The 14,390-nt window shown below is 43.5% G+C and overlaps 1 protein-coding gene across 1 annotated transcript; it reads left to right on the top strand.

The window, feature by feature from the left end:
- Positions 1-1,240: 1,240 nt before the first annotated feature.
- Positions 1,241-8,303, top strand: LOC138769876 (inducible metalloproteinase inhibitor protein-like). Its single transcript, XM_069948599.1, has 4 exons — positions 1,241-1,270; positions 1,357-1,410; positions 3,832-3,882; positions 7,840-8,303. The coding sequence occupies exons 2-4, from the start codon at positions 1,371-1,373 to the stop codon at positions 8,262-8,264; spliced, it is 516 nt and encodes a 171-aa protein (XP_069804700.1). The 5' UTR covers positions 1,241-1,270; positions 1,357-1,370; the 3' UTR covers positions 8,265-8,303.
- The last annotated feature ends 6,087 nt before the right edge of the window (positions 8,304-14,390 follow it).

Below are 14,390 nucleotides of genomic sequence, written 5' to 3'. Positions count from 1 at the left end.
TCCAAATTCTAAGCCAATGGCCAATTCTAATCGCCCCTAAACCCACCGGGCCGGGTGCAAGTCGTGAAAGAGATTTTGGGGCTGAAACGGACCAATGACCTATCCACAGGAAAGATTTTTAGTCACCGATCTGTGGGATGTCGACAACGTTTACAGGACCTGAACTAAAGATACAGGTCTTTGCCGCTACATAGTAAACAGAGAAAAACTACATTTACTGTGTAGTGTGGACAATGAACAGCACATTATGGGTCATGGATAGCTCATCAGTCTATTTTTGCTGAAAACCTCTTTAAATGGTTAAGTGTAACGTTGCCACTTACCTCCATCTTTTGGAGTGTCTTCTGGAAGGCAACAATACATGGTACATCACTGGTAGAGGAGCCAGGACTCCTGACAATATGAAAGGAGACCCTGCTCTCTACATAGTTTCCATGGTGCCCTATTCTAGGGCTTCTGGTAAAAACATACTGAGCAGGAGGGATACACTGCTCGGTGAACAATCGCTGGGTTGGGTTCGGATCGTCAATTGACTGGCAATGCACTTACCTTCCGGAGGCACACACTCATCGAGCCGAACACTCTGCGCCTGCCCTAGTGAATATTTACTAAGAATCCAGTGCACAATGTATGCCTCACTGCTCAGTGAATGTGGATTCACCCAAAGCTAACCACAAAATCTCTGGATTTGGATGATTGTTTCTTTACACCAAGAGTGGTCCTGGGCTCCAGTTTTCGCTATAGGTGTCTTAGTGGTCAGACCCCCATGAACAGAACACAAGGGATAAGTATCTATCTTGGAATAACCCCTTCAAAAAATGCATGTTGTATATATAAATCACCAATATGGCAGGACTGAGGCACATATAATATAACTATCCCGGGTTTGTTTCCCAGCCTCCGGCGTGCTGCGGCCAAGCACGTAGTGTTTATAAACAACAAAACTATTTACTGTCCCATAAATGTAAAAGACCGCCATGTAAATAGTCACTTGTCAACCCGGCTCACGTTGCCATCGCGTCCCAGACACGTTCCACAATCTTCTCACATTCTCACAGGTAAGATTTTTTTTTTTTTCACCCATTGTAGTAAAGTCTTTGGGCAATAGATGGGACTGGATGATGTCATTCACCCGCCTGCGTACTTAGACAAATCTTGTCATTTAATGAGGTCCAACACCCACGTCTCCTCCGACTATAACTATCCCAGTCCTTCAAAGCCTGCATAGCATAACCCACACAAGAATCAGAGTGGCAGAAGCTTCCAGAAGGTGAGCGCTCACACTACCTGACATAGAGGCACGAAGCTTCCAAGACCATAGGAAGAACACACTGTAACAAATCTTCTACCTTACAGGTCAAAAACTCAAAATGCTGAAGACAATCGCTGTGAGAGCTTTCCTGGTGCTCGGTGAGTAGTGTATATACTTTTGTAGCTATGACATGGTGATACTGTGATGTTGTATTTAGGGTTATAAAGACAAATCTATTACAATACCGTGTATCATGCTGCAGGTGTAAAGGTCTATGTATAACCACACTGCCCATATGGTATATATCCACATACTACAGATATGGACACATATACCACGGTGCAATGGACCAAACAGTCTGCCAGTGATGTTGAGTCCATCTCTAAATGTATACTGCTGAAACTATGGGAAAGTCGCAGCGCATATTGCAAATGTAGTGTAATTATTAGATGTGGATACAGCTGAGGTTAGTATATGAACTCTTTCAGTGTGCATGAGAATAACTCATGACAAACTCCTCTGCATGTATGTATGTGTATGTATGTATGTTTGGTATGTGTGTGTATGTATGTATGTATGGTGTGTGTGTGTGTGTATGTTTATGTATGTATGTGTGTATATGTATGTATGTATGTATGTATGTGTATCTTTATATGTATGTATTTGTACATATGGGTATATGTGTATGTATGTGTGTGTATGTGTATGTATGTGTGTGTGTATGTATGCATGTGTGTATATGTATGTATGTACGTATGTGTGTGTGTGTATATATGAATGTGATCTTTCTTGACCCCGTCAATGTCCTCATTTAATGCATGTGACTGATAGGAGACAATAGAAGTTTCTAGAACACTAAAAAGCTATTTTGGTAAAGCAGGATTAGTAATCTGTTACCTCATGTAGAGCAATGTGGAGACTGCCCCTCGGTGCAAATAATGGTGATAATCCAATGTGTTATCTGAGGTTTTACAAAGTCTATTGTCTACCTATCATATCTATCTGTCTAACTTATCCATCCTCCACATATTTCCCTGTATATCCATCTAATTCAAAAAGGTCCAAAGCAAAAATTTTGCATTGGCAAAGCAAAGAGTATAACAGATGGGGTGTTGGGGGGTTTGTGTGGGGAAAAAAGGGGTGAATCAGGAGTTAGAGGAACAGGATTGGGGTATAATAGTCCAGTGTCTTGTGGTGGGGTTTGGGGCAGTAGGGGGTTGGGGGTAGGGTTATGGGGCATTTTTGGTATAACATTCTTAGTTGGTGGCTGGTGGAGACGTATAGGAGGCTGTGTAGAGGTGGGGTATGGTGTCTTATGCTCCTCTTAGCTGGTGGCAGGAGGAGACGTATTGGGCAGCTATTTCCATGGTGGGCTCCTCTTCCCCAGCAGCACATGGCGTTTCCTCTCCTCATCTATGCAGGTGAAATCCGGGATGAGGGTGGAAAGTCTCTGGTGGATAAGTATTTGCTGCAGTGTAGCAGGAAGTGGGCCTCATCCTCTAGGGCCCCCCTTGCTTACAGTGTCGGCACAGTCGGCTCTCCTGCGGCTTGTCTGTGGCACCCCATTCCCATCTCCAGGCTGTGAGAGCTCAGTCTATAAAGTCTTAGGGTGCGCTTGTGTTTGGGGTGGTCATCCTCTCCAGGTATGGCACCATAGAGTTGTCTATCCATCTAGAATCTCATGTAGTTGTATGCAAGACTATAAAGCCCCTATTACACAGGGGAATCAGCACGAGCAAGCGAGCGCCAACCTGTCAGGTCAGCCCTCGCTTGCTCCTTGTTCCCTGCTCACCGCAAGAGCAATAACACGCGCCGACTGCGAGCAGGTAAGTCTGGAGGGGCATGCGGGGAGCTGCGAGAGGGGCTCCCCAAGCGATCTTTAGATTGTCCTAGGAACCCATAAAATATAGCGGCGATCTGCTGCCACAACCCCAATTACACAGTGCGACAGCAGCAGATCATTGCTATCCTGGTTGTTATCTAGTCTTTTAACATGTTGAAAGACGTTAAAAGATAACAATTAGCCAATCAGTATATGTCGGCTGATCGTTGCCTTTTATTACACAAAGCATAAAGGCCGATAATCGGGCAAATACGGCCGATAATCGATTCATATAATAGGGCCTTTAGAGTCAGAGTTACATTTTTCCCATGCTGAGACGGATCAATCACACTTCAGGAATCATCAATAATAATCAAACAGAAAAACAATTCCCGCCTGTCTGTTATATGTGACGGCTGCTCGACAGCCGGGGAGCCAGTTTTACAATGAGTCACCTGGGTGCGATCTTCATCTCTGATAGAGGTAGCTTTAGGACTTACAACTATAAAAGTCACATTACAAGCGAAGAACATGATATAAAGTACTCTGCTGAAGAAGATGCACGAGTCCAACATATAGGAAGGTGCAGGCATTGTATTCTGAAGTCAGAAACATTATATTATACTACCAAATATTTATTATACCTTCCTTCCATCTATCTTATCTTCTGTCTTCTATAAATAAAGGTATACACGTCTAACATACTCATTCTTACTGCCTAAGACATTCCATAAACGGTTGCATTGTCTTCTTGCAGAACTATTTACAGTGTTTGGGGCCTCACAGGAATCAGCAGCTTTACAGCCAGGTAAGCATTATTATAGGAATATCTGGGTTCTGTAAAATCACAAGATACTGTTTTACCTTTATTAAAATTCCCCAACCTATATACAACAATATGACATAATAACATAATTAATAAGGTTAAAAGAAGACAAGAGTCCTTGAGGTTCAAACTACAGAAACCCTACTCTGTTGATCCAGAGGAAGGCAGACGATAATTGCCCCATCACAGGGAGACAATTCCTTTCCGACTCCAAAGGCGATCAGAATAATCCCTGGATAACCGTCCTATTACATGTAATCTAGTGCCCAAAACTTGTAATATTATATTTATAGAGAAGCATCCAGGCCTCCCTTGTACTTATATAATGAATCAGCCATGGCAACATCATGGGCAGAGAGTTCCATAGTCTTACCGCTCGTACAGTAAAGAACCCGCGTCTGTGCTGATGGCAAAATCTTCTTTCCTCTAGATGTAGAGGATGCCCCCTTGTCATGGTTACAGACCTAGGAGTAAGGAGATCACTACAAAGATCTCTGTACTGTCCATTCATATATTTGTACATTGTGATCAGATCGTCCCCTTTTTTTTTTTTTTAAGTAAATAACCCCAAGCTTGATAACCTGTCCTGGTCCTGTAACCCACCCATTCCCTTAATGACCTCTGTTGCCTCCTCTGCACCCGCTCCAGTTCAGCTGTATCCTTCTTATATACCGGTGCCCGGTGCTATACACAGTATTTTATGTGTGGTCTGACCTGTGATTTATAAAGAGGCAAAACTATGATCTTACTGTATGTTCAGCATCTTGGCCTCTTTTGATGCATCCCATTATTTATTAGCCTTGGCAGCTGCTGCCTGGCACTGATCACTAAAGTTGAGTTTGCTGTCCACCAATACCCCCAGGTCCTTTTCGGAAGCAGTTTTACCCAGTGTTTTATTATTTAGCACATAACTGTACTTATTATTTCTACGGCCCAAATGCATAACCTTACATTTATCCACATTAAACTTCATTTGCCATTTCTCTGCCCAAGCCTCCAGCTTCTCCAAATCCCTCTGTAATATGATATTATCATCCTCTGTGGTGATTACTTTACCCAGTTTAGTATCATCTACAAAAAGGCAGATTCTACTCTGTAGTCCCTCTACAAGGTCATTAATAATCTGAATATGTTCCAGCAATGACCACCCTCTGTTTTCTATCACACAACCAGTTACTTACCCATTTGCATACGTTTTCCCCAAGTCCCAGCATCCTCATTTTGTAGACCAACCTTTCATGCGGCACACTATCAAATGCCTTTGAAAAGTCCAGATACACAACATCCACAGCCTCCCCCAGGTCCAGTCTATAACTTACCTCTTCATAGAAGCCAGATTAGTCTGGCAGGACCGATCCCTCAAAAATCCATGCTGGTGCTACGTTATAAGATTATTTTCATTAAGATACTCCAGTATAGCATCTCTAATACTTTACCCACTATAGATGTTAGACTTATGGGCCTGTAGTTTCCAGGATCACTCTTTGACCTCTTTTTGAATACTGGTACCACATTAGCTATGCGCCAGTCCTGTAGAACAATTCCTGTCATTATAGAATCTTTAAATATTAGGAATAACGGTCTGTCTAATACAGTACTTAATTCCTGCAAAATTCTAGGATGGATACCTTCTGGTCCCGGTGACTTATGGATTTTAATGTTTCTAAGGCGTTACCCCACTTCTTGTTGTGTTAGGCAGGTGAGATTTATGGAAGGATTTACATTATCCCTAGTCATGTCCTCTGTTATGGGATTCTCCTCTGTGAATACAGTAGAGAAGAATGTATTTAGTAGATTGGCCTTTTCCTCATCTCCCTCCACCATTACACCCAGATTATTTTTAAGGGGACCAACATTTTCAATTTTAAGTCTTTTTTTATTTATATAGGTGAAGAACATTTTGGGATTCGTTTTACTTTCTGTGGCAATTTTTGCAATGCTTGTTTCTTACCATTTATTGCACTCTTAACAGCTGTACTTAACCGCATTGGTTTTCTCCTATTTCTACTACCTTTATTTCCATATGGTATGTGCCGTTCACACGATCTACCCACTATGCTCTTAAATTGCATTTCATTGCATTTCTGAACAGACTATAACCCTGGAGATTAACCACCCAGTCACCAGTCATAGCTATCATGCAGCCATGTCTATAGGGATCTTCCAGCCATGTCTCGCTTATCCCCACTATATCGTATTTCTCTTCCACCATTATCAGTTCTAATTCCTCAGCTTTATTAGTGAGGCTTCTAGAATTTGTATACATACATTTAATATGATTGTCCATATTTACTTTCCTCTTATCACTAGTGAGGCCCAGCTCTCCATCTACTCTCTCTTCACATACTGAATTGTAGTTGCCCTCTGTCCCTGGTCCCTAGTTTAAACACTCCTCCAACCTCTTAGACATCTTCTCCCCCAGCACGGCTGCACCCTCCCCATTGAGATGCAGCCTGTCCCTACCGCAGAGCCTGTTACCGACAGAGAAGTTGGCCTAGTTCTCTATTTACCCAAACCCTTCTATCTTACACAAGCTCTTGAGCCACTTATTTACCTCCCTAATCTCCAGCTGTCTCTCAGGTGTGGCTCGTGGTACAGGTAATATTTTGGAGAATATCACCTTGGAGGTCCTAGTCTAAAGCTTCCTGCCTAAGTCCCTGAAATTGTTTTTAAGTATCCTCCACCTTCCTCTAACTATATCATTGGTGCCAAAGTGAACATGGTCATTGCAGGCTCCTCCCAGTAATCTGTACACCCGATCCGCATTGTGATAAACTCAAGTAGGCAACACACTGTTCGACAACACACTGTTTGTGACAGATCGCCTTATCTGTCCCCTTAATAAATAAGTCCACCCTCCCCCCCCCCACACACACACTACCAGTACGGCCTGTCCGGCCTGCCCTGCACTCCTATTTCCCACCTTACTGGAGCAGACACCCCCCTGGCTTTCAGAGGCAGTGTCCTGCGGAAGCAATGCCACCCCTGAATCAACATCCCCCTCATTTGCCAATTTGGCAAGCTTGTTGGGGTGTGCCAGATCAGGACTGGCCTCATTGGCACTCTTCCCTCTATCCCGTTTTCACCCAACTAGTTGCCTCATTTGGAACTGTCCAGAGCAGGAGAGGTTTTCTGTTGGGATTTGCTGCTGCTCTGGACAGTTCCTGACATGGACAGAGGTGGCAGCAGAGAGCACTGTGTCAGACTGGAGAGAATACACCACTTCCTGCAGGACATACAGCAGCTACTGGAAGACTGGAGATTTTAAATAGAAGTCATTTACAAATCTGTTAACTTTCTGACACATTTTCTCCGGAGCAGTGGCGGACATATCACTTGTGCAACCTGTTCAGCTGCACAGGGGCCCAGGCCAACAATGGGGCCCTTCAGGGTTGGACTCTGAGGCTCAGTCTAGTAGACCCCTCCACTGCCCCAGGCCCCACCACATGTATTATCCATCCACCCATGCACCAGGTGCGTGATCAGATGTCCTGCCACCTACGGCCTGCCAGCGTAGAGATGCCAACAGCCGCGCCCTGCCACACATACCGAATTGAATATGTGAGCCATGGTCGTTCACAGTGGGGCCACACACAGGGTCCCTATGCAATATTTGTCCGCCCCTGCTCCGGAGTAATGCTTTAACCTGTTATTTGCGGTCTCTCCATAGAATTGGGTACCTATGTGGTCTTTATTAAGATAACACATAGGGGGAGATTTATCAAAGGGTGTAAAATTTAGACTGGTGCAAACTGCCCACAGCAACCAATCACAGCTCAGCTTTCCTTTCAGCACTGCCTAAAGCTGAGCTGTGATTGGTTGCTGCGGGCAGTTTGCACCAGTCTAAATTTTACACCCTTGATAAATCTCCCCCATAATGTTATATGATGATGCTGTAGTGTTATATAGTATTACTGAAGTCTCATTTCATCGTTGCAGATTCCTTCTGTGAACCTAATAAGATGTTCTATCAGTGTAAACCCTGCCCAAGGACCTGTGGGAATCAGGAGATCCCATGCCTGAAGATCTGCCAGCCGGAATGTTACTGTAAACCTGGTTATGTGCTGGCCTCCCCCACCTCTAACATCTGTATCCCCGAGTCTCAGTGCACGTCCTGTGGAGCCAACGCCAAGTTCACCGACTGTAACTCTCACTGCCAGGACACATGCGAAAACTACATGCAGGTGGGCAGAGCCTGCCCCATGATGTGCCAGCCTGGCTGTGTCTGTGACAAGGGTTACGTCATGTACAATAACCAATGTATCAAGCCCATCCTCTGCCCCAACAGGTCACGATCTGTCGATCCAATACTATTACCCCTATTAGCTGCCAGAGCCCCAACCTCTACCAACACTGCCACCTAAACCCCTTCCTGCTTCATGTAGCCCGATAATATATTTAAGTGCACTTTATATATTTTTTTTGTTTATGCTTCTAATAAAAATTGTATTTTGAGTTTTTTCCACTGTTTATGGGGTTCAAAACGTATGCCTGTAGGGAAAGACTGTCATCTGCATTAGGGATACTGGGTCTGGTTCAAAAAATGGTTTCGTACATGATGTTCAAACTACACAGAGAGCTGGATGACTGTGTACTGATCCTGAGCTACATCCTGTATTATAGTCCAGAGCTGCACTCACTATTCTGCTGGTGGGGGTCACTGTGTACATGACATTACTGATCCTGAGCTACATCCTGTATTATACTCCAGAGCTGCACTCACTATTCTACTGGTGGGGTCACTGTGTACATACATTACATTACTGATCCTGAGTTACATCCTGTATTATACCCCAGAGCTGCACTCACTATTCTGCTGGTGGGGTCACTGTGTACATACTGAGATGAGTATCTTGCTTCAGGCAGCAGACTGCAGAATACCCTGTCCGAGTAGGAGCAAAGAGACGGTGACTATTTTTTGTCTGGTAACAGAGCAACTCTCTACCTAATAAAGGGGCCATTTTTATTATTTGGGACACCATGTAGGGACAAAAGTGACAATGGTGGAAAAGTAGAGAGCCCAAGATGTTTGTTGGACAGGTTCTGCTGATGTGAAGTCTTCATGGCGGTCTAGGACAGATGAAGAAAAAGAAAGAGAACAATTCCAATCAGATGTCACCTGTGAGTAACTGAATGTAACTGCACTGTTATGCTGATCTGTGCATAGTGGTTTTTATGCAGTAACAGTATGGGGGTATTATTCAATCAGTTCTTATATGTGGTCAGGATGTGGCAGTATTATATGTTTTATGTATAGTATTGTATTATTGGTACTGGTGTATGGAGCTCCAGCTCTCCCTGCCTCTGCTGCTCTTCATACGATTGTCATTGTGATAGAGTATCAAAATCCTTTATAATAAAATCTGTTTATGACATGACAACCTTATAAGCCTCCACACCCAGTAATATCAGGCGTGCAACACTCAGTCTCTTATAATCTCCTATAAATAATAAGATGTCTTAGATACCGTGGAATTCCATGACAGGTTCGCCAAGCCCAAAACACTCCAGGTAGGTGGAGTCCAAATACTATTGTCTATTGTGATTTTAGTGACACATTCCTGAGATTTTTTTTTTTTAAATATGGGAATTAAAAGTACAAACTGCAACAAAGTAGAAGCTATGTAGCAATGGCGACTACAAGGTGGCACATAAGTAGGAGGACTTAGTGTCCCAGTACAGGTGGTCCACTAAGTCTTTATTCCACCTGGGTAAATTGCCTCATTCAGATATCACTCTAGAAGAGGATGAAGGTGTTGTTATGTGTTTCTCCACTAGGTGTCACTGTTTGTCTTTTGTATACAGCTGAAGGAGAATAATGGGTTAAAGCTTTATTGTTTTGTGTTATGTTATTGTCCAATCACAGGTGCAGATGTGTTTCCCTCTCTTTTCCACTTATTACACTTCTTCTTTCTCCTGTCTCCAGCATCCCCACCAATCGCAGCCAAGTTCAGTTACCCCTATAAAAGGGAGGTTGGTCCCTGGTGGGCGGTCAGTTAGTGGAGTGGAGGGACTAATACACAGCCAAAGCTCCTGCTGCAGTTTCCATCCAGGCCTGCCCTAAGGCCAGAGACCCCTTTCTTTTACGTCTCAGCTTCCTAGCCATGCCAGGCTAGTGCCAGAGTCAGTGTGCTATGCAGAAGGGGACCAAGGGAGCGCCCTGTCTGTGCTGGGGAAATCGCTTCTTCTACAAACACTGCACGAGGTCTGCAGGAGGTACTCTACTCAAAGAAACTCTGCACGAGGTCTGCAGGAGGTACTCTACTCAAAGAAACTCTGCACGAGGTCTGCAGGAGGTACTCTACTCAAAGAAACTCTGCACGAGGTCTGCAGGAGGTACTCTACTAAAAGAAACACTGCACGAGGTCTGCAGGAGGTACTCTACTAAAAGAAACACTGCACGAGGTCTGCAGGAGGTACTCTACTCAAAGAAACTCTGCACGAGGTCTGCAGGAGGTACTCTACTCAAAGAAACACTGCACGAGGTCTGCTGGAGGTACTCTACTAAAAGAAACACTGCACGAGGTCTGCAGGAGGTACTCTACTAAAAGAAACACTGCACGAGGTCTGCAGGAGGTACTCTACTCAAAGAAACTCTGCACGAGGTCTGCAGGAGGTACTCTACTCAAAGAAACTCTGCACGAGGTCTGCAGGAGGTACTCTACTCAAAGAAACTCTGCACGAGGTCTGCAAGAGGTACTCTACTCAAAGAAACTCTGCACGAGGTCTGCAGGAGGTACTCTACTCAACACAGCAGGAGGTCTGCTGGAGGTACTCTACTCAAAGAAACACTGCACAAGGTCTGCAGGAGGTACTCTACTAAAAGAAACACTGCACGAGGTCTGCTGGAGGTACTCTACTCAACACAGCAGGAGGTCTGCAGGAGGTACTCTACTCAAAGAAACACTGCACAAGGTCTGGAGGAGAGATACACAAAGAATTTATGGGCATAAGATCTGAATCCTTACAAAAATATTTAATTTACCATGATTGTATTAATGACATGATAGAAACAATGTTTAAAAATTATGAATAAAAGGTATATACATTTTTAAAAACAACCAAATTCCAATAAAATTGCATATCTATTATAACAGACCACATAGACTGAATGGATCAACATATACTGAGTGCCACAAGGTTATCTAGTAAAGTACCAGTATAGTTGTAAACATAGACTTAATTGGGTAAACCTCTATTCAACCAGTATTGTACCAAAATATGAAGAGAAAAACACTTTTAGTCCTGTGGACACTCACCCATTCTTACTATAGAGGTCACAGCTGTCCCTATGTACGTTTCGCCTCAACCGGGCTTCCTCAGGGAACTGCCCCCCTAAATAATTTATGGATGCTTTTTCTGCACAGGCACTTTTTTAGATCACTGGATCCCAACATTGGTCATGTGGTATAGCACCTTATTGTGTATTTAATAATTTTTCTGATTTTTCCAGACTCTTGTTACTATTGTATTAATGTATTATAGGTATGCCGTATACGGAGAGTGGAAGCTATTCATTTCCCTAACTACCGCCCTGCAGGTTATTCTCCTGATTATTTTCAGGTTCACCTTGGAAATTTTCTGTATTCCCCAGTTGGGGTTTTTAAGTGTTTTTAACTATTAGGTGTTGTTGTGTGTGTATATGTGATACAATAAAAAAAATTTGGGGGTATTTTTTTTACCCATGTGTATTTATTTTATGATGTGTGGGGTGCACTCACTTATATGGTACCATACTGTTTTTTGGTAAGGTTTGGATGTAGGATTTTTTGGTACCGGGTGTCACCCCCTGGACTAAACAATAGCTTTATTTGGGTAGAGCCCCCCTTAAATTATTGCTAGTATACTGGTTTAACGGTCATGGAGATGGCGGCTTTGTAAGGTTATACAATGCACAGTAGTAGTGAGCGTTCTCAGTGCACAGGATTCCTATGTTATCTGTTTAACTCACTTTTACTCTACAGGCCAGTTCACATGGAGAAAAAGCGACGGAACTCCTCCTGCCTCAGTCTCCCAGAGTGTGTCTATGGAAGCGACTGTGCGCCTCTGCTTCCGCCACTCTCCACTCAAAGAATTGCCATGTCACACTATAGGAGGCTGAGGCAGGCGGAATTCCACAGCGGAGAATTCTGCTGCTTTTGCTCCGTGTGAACCGGTCCTAAGGGGGACATTTATTAAGACCAGTGTGCTTGCATGCCAGTCTTAAAGGGGAACTCCTGTTAAAAAATGCTTTCAAATCAAATGGGGTTAGAAAGTTATACAGATTTATAGTTTACTTCTACATAAAAAAATCTCCAGTCTTCCAGTACTTATCAGTTGCTGTATGTCCTGCAGGAAGTGGTGTATTCTCTCCAGTCTGACACAGTGCTCTCTGCTGCCACCTCTGTCCATGTCAGGAACTGTCCAGAGCAGCAGCAAGTCCCCATTTTTCCATATTTTCTTATTGTTTTTGTTATATTTTAGTCAGGTTTAAACGTTGAAACATTTCTAAAAGTACAATGAGTGGATCCATGTGCCCGGACATGTTATGTAGCTGTAGGGATTATCTCACTTGTCTCTGCAGATTCTTCTTCGTTAATTGACTTCATGGATGAGTCAGAATAATTCACATGGGGAGGATGAGCAATGGTTTCCTTTCCCTCCTGGTTTGTATGGGAACCCCGCACTCGCTCGTCTGGTTCCCTGGTGGAAATACTGGTAGTGTCTGTGCCGCAGCGTATACGACACAAGGAGATACTCCCACAGCTAGGTGTATATAGATCCCTCCCGGGGAAAGCGTAAGTAGCAGAACAATCACTTTCTTAGCTTTTTACGTCTTTTAGGAAATGATGGCTCCTATGGGTGTTGGTGGAAAGGATGACGCACGCTTTACTAATGTCCTCTAATGGGATGTAATTGGTGATATTCTAGATTGTCGGACAGTCATAGAAAACTATGTAAATTTGCCCATGAGGGTGGAGAACCTCCTGGAATCCCAAAATCCTAACAGGTCAGGTGATCGCTATTTTCTCCTTATGAAATTGTGAGATTACGGGTTATCTTATAATAATATTTCATTATTTTTGATTGCATATTATTTATATAAGTCATGTGTTGGTGGGTGTAGCCATAGGGTACCACAGGGCACCACAGACTCTCTCGGGCTCAGTGGATTTTATGTGCCTGACCCCATTGTTCTCAGGGATATAAGGAGCCTGGCAGCGGCGTACTGCCACCATGAACACTCACGGGTATGGAGGATCAGGAGAGGTAGCTGTCGGTAGAACCTGTGAAGGATATTTTTAACAAAAAAATAATATTAATGTCAATAACTATTAGCACTGGAGTTGTCAGGGGAGGCAGGGTGACAACCAATATGGCGGCCAACATTGCTGCAGTGCCTTAATGACCAGCCATAAGCATTGTCCATAACAATTTCCCCATTCAGTGCTCGGTACCCTCCTGGATAACTCCACGTTGATGGTGGTATCTTATGCCGCCATAATGACAAGTGTTTTTCATTACTTTGCAGTGATAAGATGCTGAGAGTCATCACTACCCTCCTCATCGTTCTGGGTAAGCTCCGTAAACAGCAGCTTAAAAGGGAGAGGTCAGCTAAAAAGATTATTAGACAATTAATATAATTATAATGGTGGTGGACCATAAGCTGGGACCCGACCAATCCTAAAATAGTGATCTTGGCTCTGTAATACCTTACAATATTAAAGCTAAGTAGGGTTGGGGGCCTCATTTACAGCTCATGCCGTCCTGAGTACTAAGAGAGTGATTTATGGCTCCATCTTATAGTGAGATTCTCACTGTTGCCCATAGCAACCAATCACAGCTCAGCTTTTAAATATGAATGGGCTCTGGTAAAATGAAAGCTGAGCTGTGATTGGTTGCTGTGGGTAACAATGAGAATCCTACTATATCATGGAGCCACAAATCTCCCTCTGAGGCTCGGTCTATGCACGGTTACTGGGGGTCTGTCGGGATCTCTGCTTTGTGTCTGGTAACTTCACACAGACTCTGTGATGTACTCGCTGACACAGTGTGAACTAAGCCTGAGTCTGAATACGCTGCCATTCCTATAATACTCAATAATTACTGTCATGAATCGCTCCTCACTGAGTAATAGTAATGACAGTCAGTCTTAAAAAAGGTGACAATAACATAATTAAAATAATTTACCAGTTGTGATATAGTAATATTACTATACAATAACAGTACAACACCTCATTATGACTAAATGACACCCCCATACAGATAACACCCCTATACTGTGACTGGATAACACCGCCATACAGTGACTGGATAACACCACCATAGAGTAACTGGATAACACCGCCATACAGTGACTGGATAACACCGCCATAGAGTAACTGGATAACACCACCATACAGTGACTGGATAACACCACCATACTGTGACTGGATAACACCCCTATACTGTGACTGGATAACACCCCTATACTGTGACTGGATAACACCACCATACAGTGACTGGATAAC

This window comes from Dendropsophus ebraccatus, chromosome 12 (assembly GCF_027789765.1).
Source record: "Dendropsophus ebraccatus isolate aDenEbr1 chromosome 12, aDenEbr1.pat, whole genome shotgun sequence".
Taxonomy (NCBI): Eukaryota; Metazoa; Chordata; class Amphibia; order Anura; family Hylidae; genus Dendropsophus; species Dendropsophus ebraccatus.
The sequence above is the reverse complement of the archived record's forward strand: the minus strand, read 5'-3'. Positions and strand labels throughout refer to the sequence as shown.

Bases quoted from the DNA above. Each gene is read 5' to 3' on its own strand.
- LOC138769876 (XM_069948599.1), top strand. From the start codon at position 1,371: ATGCTGAAGACAATCGCTGTGAGAGCTTTCCTGGTGCTCG. The intron at 1,411-3,831 runs GTGAGTAGTGTA...GTCTTCTTGCAG, and splicing joins GAGAGCTTTCCTGGTGCTCG to AACTATTTACAGTGTTTGGG. The intron at 3,883-7,839 runs GTAAGCATTATT...TCATCGTTGCAG, and splicing joins ATCAGCAGCTTTACAGCCAG to ATTCCTTCTGTGAACCTAAT.